This window comes from Poromitra crassiceps (assembly GCF_964638095.1).
Source record: "Poromitra crassiceps genome assembly, chromosome: 8".
Classification (NCBI taxonomy): Eukaryota; Metazoa; Chordata; class Actinopteri; order Beryciformes; family Melamphaidae; genus Poromitra; species Poromitra crassiceps.
The window spans coordinates 22072386-22082554 of NC_139629.1; the positions used below are offsets into that span (position 1 = coordinate 22072386).

The 10169-nt window shown below is 43.4% G+C and overlaps 1 protein-coding gene across 1 annotated transcript in view; it reads left to right on the top strand.

Annotated features, from left to right (window-relative positions):
- lamc3 (laminin, gamma 3) overlaps positions 1-10169 on the top strand; it is a gene marked incomplete at its 5' end in the record, with an annotated part of 191099 nt that overhangs the window by 97776 nt on the left and 83154 nt on the right. The window contains one exon of the mRNA XM_083642378.1: positions 4523-4721. Coding sequence (XP_083498504.1) covers positions 4523-4721 — 199 coding nt within the window. The remainder of the gene's footprint in view (positions 1-4522; positions 4722-10169) is intronic.

Here is a 10169-nt window from a genome sequence, read left to right on the forward strand (position 1 = left end):
GGGGTCAGCGGTGTCACAGCCGGTGCACATCACATCACATCACATCACTCTGACACGCTCACAGGAACAAAGTAGCACAAGATCAAGTTTTTCTCTCTTCTCCTTCTCTCTTTTTTGTTGTTGCTCAAAACTCGTTGATTTGAATGCTCTCACACACACACATCTCTCCATCTCTCCCAGCATTGTGAAGAGTGACTGATTCACACCAACAAGCAGCCAATGAATCGAAAGCAGATAACACATGATTTATTATTATTATTATTATTATTATTATTATTATTATTATTATTATTATTATTATTGTTATTAATAACCTTTATTTAGGGGCAGTTTCTCTCTTGTTCAGGAGTGCCCTGTTCACATTCAGACCTAGAAGCTGCTCAGTACAACCACAGTCTGATCTGCTGGCCACTGAGCAGCTCCACTGGAGCGGTCGGGGGTTAAGGGCCTTGCTCAAGGGCACCTCAGTGGTGGTAATGATGGAGGGGCAAGCAATGCTTTTCACTTTCCCTACCCAGATTTATCCTGCCGGTTCGGTGGATTGAACAGACGACCTTCCGGTCACAAGCTCGCTTTGGCCAATTTGTGAGTTATGATAGATTCGTATATAATGATCAAGCTGATCCATCTCTGAAGCAGAACTACTTACAGCTGTTATTCATTTCATTTGGCCACTTTGCCGCGGTACTGCCATGGCAGTAAGAGTGAGTTTTTATTTATTTATGTATTTATTCATTTTCATTACAAAAGCCCGCCTCACTGCTGCCAGTGCAGCAGTAAAGTGATCACATTTAAATGAGTAACATCTGTACAACCATAAAGGAGCGGTTTAGGAGAGAATATCATCCTCGCATCACCCTCATATCAGCCTCGCATCACCCACACTTAGGGATGTATATTATATTTCGTAATTACTCATTTCAACTATTTTAGCATCTGGAAGCGCATGCAGTTTCATTTCGGCACTTTGTCGCGAGCAGCCAGGCAGGAAGTCAGTACAAGTTGTAGCGGCGCGGAGCAGAATTTACGCGCGGCACGGCTTCTGTTTCCAGTGTTTGTACCGTTATCGTCATTTGTTACATTACTCACTATTACTATTGTGTTGCTCCCCCAAAATAGGCAACATCATCTTCTATCCACTGTATATTCTAAAGAAGATGGCAGCGACAGTTTTGCTTGTTTCTCCCCATTGAGACTATTCTCAATTATAAACTTCCTGCAAGGCTGATCAGCTGCTGGTGGATGCTGATCAGTTGAGCGCAGAGTCGTGTGTGTCTGGGCGACTGATCAGAGAGACCAAAATGATGTCTCATGGCTGCCATACAGCAGCACAGTTAAAAGGGGGCAAAGATTTCAGAATTTTCTGTTTTACATTTTGTCCAAACACATTTTGCACAATTAAGGAGTTTACATGTACCGTTTGTACTGTAATAAGAAGTTCTCATTCCTCTCATCATTTCATCTCTTCCTTGAGTTTACTATGTCACAAGGCTAAGCCTAGATTTGAGATCTACCGGGCTAATACCACATATACACCCCCCCTCCCCCCGCCCCCCATAAAAAGTTATATATCTGTCTCTTTTACATGAGTGACATTTCATCGACCTCAGGAGATCAATCCTGATCCTGATCGTCCTATTGATTTGTGCTGTCATTTATGCCCCCCGACTCCCCCAGATTGGTTGATTATTGATCAACTCTATCTATTGATCCCGAAGTTCCATTGACATGAGTGATATCTCATTGGACTCAGATTATCCATTTGTGATGTTGTTTGAGCACCTTCTTCTTTCCAAATTTGCTGTTTTTTTTATCATTCACCAGTCTGTTCTAGAAATTTGAGAAACAATGCATGCTGTTTTTCATTATCTATATATATATTGATTCCCAGATTACTGATATATGGTATGAATGTCACTTTGAAACGTTTGATTCTTTATCTGTTAATCTCATATATGCATAGCATGACAGTGTGTTGGTATTTGTGTTTATGCCTCTACCCTTTTCCTAATCAGCTGTTATTGATGAGACGTCTAATTGTTTATTTTGATTGAACCCAAAATCACACAAGAGTGATGATGTCTGTTCAGACTCAAAAAGTAGGTGCAAAAAGTACTGCAGTTTGTAATCAACATTATGCAGGTGGCTGTTAGACGTCAGAGGGGCACGGCTACATTAAGAGCTAAAGAGAGAGGCTGGTGGTGGAGGGGCTGTTCGCTGAGCAGAGCTGAATTGCTCAGAGTGACGCCAGAGGCCATATCTCTCCCAGGCACACAGGCAGCCCCTCACGTCCGCAGCACCTCCCTGCCTGCCTCCAGGAGAGCTCAGGCTGCACTTCACAGATGATTACGCCCAGAAACAAGGTGGCAACCGAGCGTGTTGCCTGTCACTTTTACCTACCCGCTCACTCAGAATGGCCTCACTCACACTCTGGTAGAGAATAAAGACAGTCGGCATGTGTGGGTACGCCCACAAAATGTTATAGGGCTGGCGCGCGAGTGGGGTAAAACTGCCCATATACCTCAATGGGATGACTCACCAAAGGAAGGTGCTGTGGCTCTAAACTACAGGTTTGGGGATTCTAGAGCAGAACACAAGACGTCTGTTTAGATGTGCGTTTACTACGCTGGTCAAATCCCCGATCGTGTCTGTCTGGGCTGGGCTAGCAGCTAAATTCTAACTTTGGTGAATCGATAGAACGGGGGATTTACCCCACCCTGACCACATCCCCAGCCAGGCTGAGCCAGCTATCCCAACGTCTATGACGAGACTAGGGATGCACCGATCCACATTTTTTCACTTCCGATCCGATTCCGATACCTGAATTTGGATATCTGCCGATACCGATATTATTCCGATACAGATATTTTTCTTGAATATACAATATAGGCAAAGATTTGGCCAATTAAATATTTTTTTAAATATACCTTGCAAAAAGCAGACAAAATTAAGAAAATATACAAGGCAAAGAAGGATACTATTATACATGGGCAAATTACGGCCAGCGCCCCCTGTGCGGCCCGCGCTGGATAGATAGATAGATAGATAGATAGATAGATAGATAGATTTTTATTTCTGTGTCATGCACCATATTCAAGGTGCCCAGCCCGTCTGGGCTTACAAGACACAAATCATTCAAGTTCAACAATACAAACAAATCAACAAACAAGCTACAAAACGCTCAAACATAAACAAGACAGAGTTATATATTCAGATGAACAGCTTCTCCATTCTGGAATTGCAAAAAAAATAAAAATCCGATTCCGATCTGTGAATTATATCAGTATTGGCACCCAATACCGATATTGGATCGGATCGGTCCCATCCCTAGACGAGACATCGCCTCAACCTATGGCCTCACATACGCCCTGGGAGAGAATGGCAGCTTACCTGTTTTGATAAAAAGCTACTGTAACTTGGATTCGTTGGATGGAGTTTTGGGGGGAGTCTTAAAGTAAACGTTTGCATGGTGTATGTTATGGTTTTATGGTAATCCCTTTGTGTGTGTGTGTGTGCGTGCGTGCGTGCGTGCGTGCGTGCGTGCATGCGGCTAGGCTCTTTGAAGTCCTGTTAATGTGCTGTAATGAGTCAGAGATGAGAGGGTGGGTAATTACACAGAGACTCCCATGGCGATCTTTGTGGGCTCCAAAAGCCTGCACCTGTCTACCCTATCACACATACACACACACTGAGAGAAATAAGCAGACATCACACACAACACACACACACACACACACACACACACACACACACACACACACACACACACACACACATACACATACACACACACTGAGAGAAAGAGAGAAATGAGCAGACATCACACACAACACACACACACAACACACACACACACACACACACACACACACACACACACACACACACACACACACACATACACACACACTGAGAGAAAGAGAGAAATGAGCAGACATCACACACACACACACACACACACATACATTGTAATTGTAACAAGTCATTGAAGGTTTTATTGAGTAATCGTACTTTTATTAAAATAACCTTTTTAAAAATCTGCCAGTGGGGTTAGACATTTTTACCTGCTTCAAATGGAAATCAATTTTCAAGAAGTTTGTAGAATCAAGTGTCAGTTTGTTGATAGTAGTGCAGTAATCGTCCTTATTCTGGCTTGTTTCAAGATATTAACGACACTCTTTTTCTAGAAGTGAAACTGCATTGGAAGCAAATGGAGGGATCTCACCACATTGGCTCAATGAGATAAGATCCGAAAAAGATCTGAAGGCTAAATATGAGTCTAAATTACTTGTTAAGGTAGATTTTTCTCAGTGTATTTGCTACTTCAACTGGCCACGCAACACACACACACACACACACACACACACAACACACACACACACACACACACACACACACACACATTCACCACAGTGTACACTATATGTATTGATGGCAGATAACAGCGGAGACCTGGCAGAGACCTTTGCAGGAGATCCAGCTCCACTCACCTGGCTAACATCTCTCCCCTGTCTCCCTCTAGAGAAGTTCCTGGGCCTCCAGGTGTACAGCTACGGACAACTCCTCTCTATCACCTTCACCTCTGAGAGCCCAGAGCTGCTCCCCGCCCACGTCACCGTGTTCCTCCAAGGTGCTGGACTCACCCTGTCTGCCGACCTCTCACCCCAACCGCCGCTTCACCATGAGCCTGGACGCACACCCCTGCACACCTTCTCCGTCAGGTAGGTGTGTGTGTGTGTGTGTGTGTGTGTGTGTGTGTGTCTGTGTGTGTGTGTGTGTGTCTGTTTGTCTGTCTGTCTGTCTGTCTGTCTGTCTGTGTGTGTGTGTGTGTGTGTGTGTGTGTGTGTGTGTGTGTGTGTGTGTGTGTGTGTGTGTGTGTGTGTGTGTGCGTGCGTGTGTGTCTGTGTGCGCGCGTGCATCCGTGCATTATGTGCTAGGCCCTAGCACATATGCACAGATGCAGGTACTGTAGGCACGCCCTAGCAGCTAGGGTACTGTACTGTCACAATGTCCGGTTTTCATTACACAAGTAGCGCAGTCAAAATAATTCACGGTAATGATATTATCACGATAGATACTGTAGCAAATTCGAATAATAATAATAACAACAATAATCTTACTATATCATTTTGGCAAAAGTTGTTCTAGTCTGTCAAGTCTGTTGACTTGTTATGCCATGCATGTCTGCATCACATGCACAGTTTGTATGATACAGACTGTGCATGTGTGCATCACATATGCACAGTCTGTATCATACAGACTGTGCATGCCTGCATCACATGCACAGTCTGTATCATACAGACTCTCCCAGACACTCGTGTGCAGATTACAGCTCATTCACTTTGACGGTGCTGTCAAGCTCTCCGCAGAATGTGTTGATGGGCCAGCAGCTCCCCCATGTGCTGCCTGTCATGTAGATCTGACAGGTACATTACATTTCCATTCATACATGTTATGCCTTTAGTTGATGCTCTCATCCAGAGTGACTTACAACGAGTGCGACAGTGGAAGACGAATACATCCCTAGGTCACCAATATGGCAAGCAAACTGATACTAAGGAGAGGAAGGGCACAGTTATATACTCCAATGACAGGATTCCTATGATGCTAGAATGATCATTTATTGTAGGAAAGTACATTAGAGCACTTTAAGACATAGCTCTTCTCACTGGAGTGGGATGATGGCCAAGTCACAGCAGGGGATGTAGCAGGGAATGGAGAGCTAAGTAGCTGGTAGTGACAGACAGCGCACACAGAGCACTGGATGAGGTGTAAGGGCCTGCAGGTAGGGGGGCACACAGGCCACCTTAGCAGTCTCATACGCCAACAGGGTTTTGAATTGAAAGTGAGAAGCCACAGACAGCCTGTGGATCAGATTAACATTAATGATCCCTATGTATGGGGTAACGGGTGCTGTTAACAGCAGCTAATAGTAATAGGATACAGCAAAGAAAAATAGATTATGAAATATAGCCACACGTGGCCATTAGTGGCATGCAAGCTCATGGGGCAAATCATTTGACAGTGAGAATGTAAACTTTATTCATAATTCTGCAAGCTACATCTCAAATATAGAACAATACAACTGCAGGTGAAATGGTGCCTGACATTTTAAAATTTGCAAATTTGTCCTGGTGCTATTCAGCATGCCCATATATGGTCTGACACACTGTGAAGTTTTGATGGTCTATTGTAGCAATAAGCATTTTAGGAAATATGCCCTTCCTGTTTGTTTCACAATTAAATAGTGACTTTGTTGCCTAACGTTTGTCCAAATAGCTTCTACATTTATAGGCCCATATGGCTCAATTAAGTGCATTAGAGTATTTTATCAAACCCCTCATTTGTCCCAATTAATTATTCACCGCTGTGAATATGATGATTTATTAAAAATAGGTCACCTATGTAGTAGAAATGTGCAATTATTTTTGAAAGTGGAGCCCTATGACCAGAGAAAACTGAGAAAATGGCTGACAAAGCAGCATTATACAATATCTCTTTACTGAGACTTATTTTCTTTAAAAAAAAATGTGTTTCCTCATTGAGTCTGGATAAATCACAGCCATTTTCAAAGATCGTAAAGCAAACCGCAGAGATTATGTGTAGTTCAACTTACCGAGTGCTGAACAGTGCTGCTGTGGATGTAGCCACACAAGTTACAGGTCAAGTTACCACAGTCACTGCTTGCTGTTGTTCTGTATTCAGAGTTGGCATAGTCTGATATCATATTTTGTCAGAAAACAAAGACGGGTTCACCAAAGCGCTGTGAACTTTGTTGCAGCGCAGACTTGTTTTTTTTCTGTCTGTCCCCCTGACAATCATCACCAGGCACCAGTCAGGCTTCAGCAGCTGGCCAGCTGCAGGTGTGTCTCTCTCGACTGACATGAGTTGTGATGTGAGGAGAATCAGTGGAGAACTGGCCAGGTGACTTGGGCCCAAATCTATTTCTTATTTTTACCCCTATCCCTATGTTTTTTTCTGAATTTCCGCCCCATTTTCTCCCCAATTGTACTTGGCCAATTTCCCCCCCCCCGCTGCCCCGGTCGCTGCTCCACCCTCTGCCGATCTGGGGAGAGCCGTAGAGTAGCACCACGCTTCCCCCGACACATGCATTTGCCAGCCGCTTCTTTTCGCCTGACAGCGGGGAGCTTCACTGGCAGGAAGTAGAACGTGGGAGGATCACGCTATTCCCACCAGTTCCTTTGCTCCCCGACCAGGCGTCCCGACCGACCAGAGGAGTCGCTAGTGCAGCGACCAGGACACATACCCTCAATCCGTCTTCCCAACCGCAGACACAGCCAATCGTACCTGTATGGAAGCCCGACCAAGCCGGAGGTAACACGGGGTGCGAACCTGCAACCCTCAGCCCTGCAACCCTCATGTTGGTAGACAGGGAATCTACCACTACACTACCCGGACGCCCACCCCTACCCCTTGTTTTCGAGTCCCCCCTGCTTTGCCCCTTGCCCTTCAAAACGGAGCCAGAAGGGGGAGGGGTTGAAATCAATTACCTAGGAAATAGGACACCACTCATTACATCATCATTAAAGCTATTTCTGGTTCAAAAAGATTGAATCAAGTCTGCAGATTCAGATAGACTATTTTGTCATCATATTGCATATATTTCCAGAAATTAAATAATTAAATTCCTGAGAGATACAAATGTATAAATATTGAAGTTCGGGAGATACGACTGTTGTACAAAATATAATATTTTATTAGTTGCCTAGTTTGCTCAAGAGTGACTGGAAAACATGATTATAACATTATAGTAGGCTACTATAGGATAGTATAACATTTACATTGATATTGTACATATCCTGGTTTTCAGATAATGTAAAATGCCAACATTTTATTCTGGCATTTAGGTTTTTTGTTATAATCAGGAGAGGTAACCATCCCATGAACAGGGGTTTTGCTGGGTCCGGTGTCCAAAAATAATTTACTTTACTGGACAAAATGCGTTGGTTTTCTTATAGCTCAATGGTCACGTTTCAACAAACAGTGTTGAGAAATCCATTGACTTAATTTGATGAGAGCGCACTTCTGACAATACAGAAGCATGTCTTACAGTGAAGTTTTCATCCATATTCTTAGCGTAATTAAACTAAAAAAGGACCTGGAGAGAATTACAACATTTCCAGGCTGTGTCGAATTCGGAGCCAACCAAATAGCTGGTTTATGTTGGACGGCATTCTCTCCTCTCTCTGATGTTCCTTCTGTTCCCTTCAAACCAGCAGGAGGCAAGGTGCAATGGATCCTCAGTGTGGTGCTTGGTTGATTTTTTTAATTTGTGAAATAATATTGTTGTGATGGATTATACCACACATGGGCAACATAGTGCACCTGAACGCAACATGCAAGATACACGCTGAATACGTTTCCAAATGTTCATGTCATTCTGGCCGATACTCCACTTCTGTTATAACATTTCAGTCTGGAATATGGAATATCTTTCAATAATCTTTATGACTAAAAGGCTAAAAGTAATCTCATGTGTAAGAAATGACTGTTCTACATTGAAGTACAGTAAACATTTAAATAATTAACTCGTTGGTTTTGGATTTATTTAGCTTCAAGAGTGCATTTTTGTTCTTGTGTGACCCTCAACACAGGCTTTGAGAATCCCGGGCCACTTACTAATACTTATGCTTAACTCATTGAGTGCCAGCCACTTTTGGAAGACGGATGCTCCCAGTGCCAGCCCTTTCAGAGCGTTTTCAGTGATTTCTCGAGGCCCACAGAATATTGTGTGATATTACTATGTAAACACCGAACACGCCCAAAGAACGATGAGACTCTATTGTATCATCAGCAAAAAAAAGTTTATTGATATCATTTTCCGTTCTTTAGTTATCACCTGGAGAAGATAGGTTGTTTTCAGCAAAAACAGACGTTTCAAACTAGAAGCTGAGATAATCAGCCTTTTGTAAAATGAAGCATTTCAAGCACATCACTGACTCTGAAGCTAATATTTTCTGATGTAGTGACACCTCAAAAATAATTTCCTTCAATAAAACAGCGAAAACAAAGGAATTTTGTTTGGCAAAATAATATTTTTTAGCTGCAACCAGCAGCGCTGGCCCCTGCGTGCGCAGACCCTACACTTTCTTGCTGGTCTTGATTTACTGCTGGTGGGCATCAGATATTCTAGCTTGCCAATCTGTCCATCGAGCCTGCTGTCTGGGTCTGTCTGGGTCGGTGTTGTATGCTGCCCTGCGTGCCCCACCCCCCTCTACTGCAAACCCCTCCTCCGTGGGTGTGTCTCTGGTGGCTCTCTGCTGCGTTTGCTCTGCACTGAAAACCCAGCTTTTTCACAGCGTTCCGCGTGTATTTGTCACCGGCTCCCAGCGCTTCCAGTTGAGAATAATAACAACTCCACAACTAATCATGTGGAGGGGCTATCGCAGCGGACACGGAGGGGCTCAATTGTGGGAGCAGATTGGCTGCTGCAGGCACAGCTAACGTTATGCTTCATGCATATCGATGCATACCGATGCGGTTTCTCTAATCTGGAGAGCACTGTCGCCACCTAATGGGTCCGTAAAATAGGTTATACACGTTCAACATGCCCCAAATTTTTACAGGAGATGTATCCGGCTTTGATCCACGTCCCACCGTCAAAAAACGCATTTGACGTCGTTCGACGTCATTGGCACTCTACGTTACTATTTGATTTGACGCCGATCGACGTCATTGGCACTCAATGAGTTAAATTAACCCACTCATATTCTGGTTTATTTCAAGAAAAATATTTCGGCTAGTGGAAATTCTAATTGGCTGGTAACTTTAACACATTGACTGCCAGCCCTTTTTTCAATGCTGTAGGTAGGTTCTGCCAGGTTTTTTTTTGAGGATTCTGGCTCATTTTACAAGAGCCGAGGATTCTTTTCTGTTAAGACTTCGTGAACACCAATCATCTAAAAAGAACTAATAGAATGTGTGCTTTCTCTGTCTAAAAGAGTTAGTTTGTAGAGTTAGTAGTTATGTAAGCATTAGCAGTTGAATACAGCATGGTTTCAGCGTCAGAAAAATTATTCAGAGATAAACGGCTTTTTGTGAAATTCGATAGAACAGTCACTTTAACCATTCATTTTTGGCATCAGTAAGAGTCAGACATCTAAACAATAGTTTTGAACAGTAATTTCCTCCATAACAGCAGGAAACCC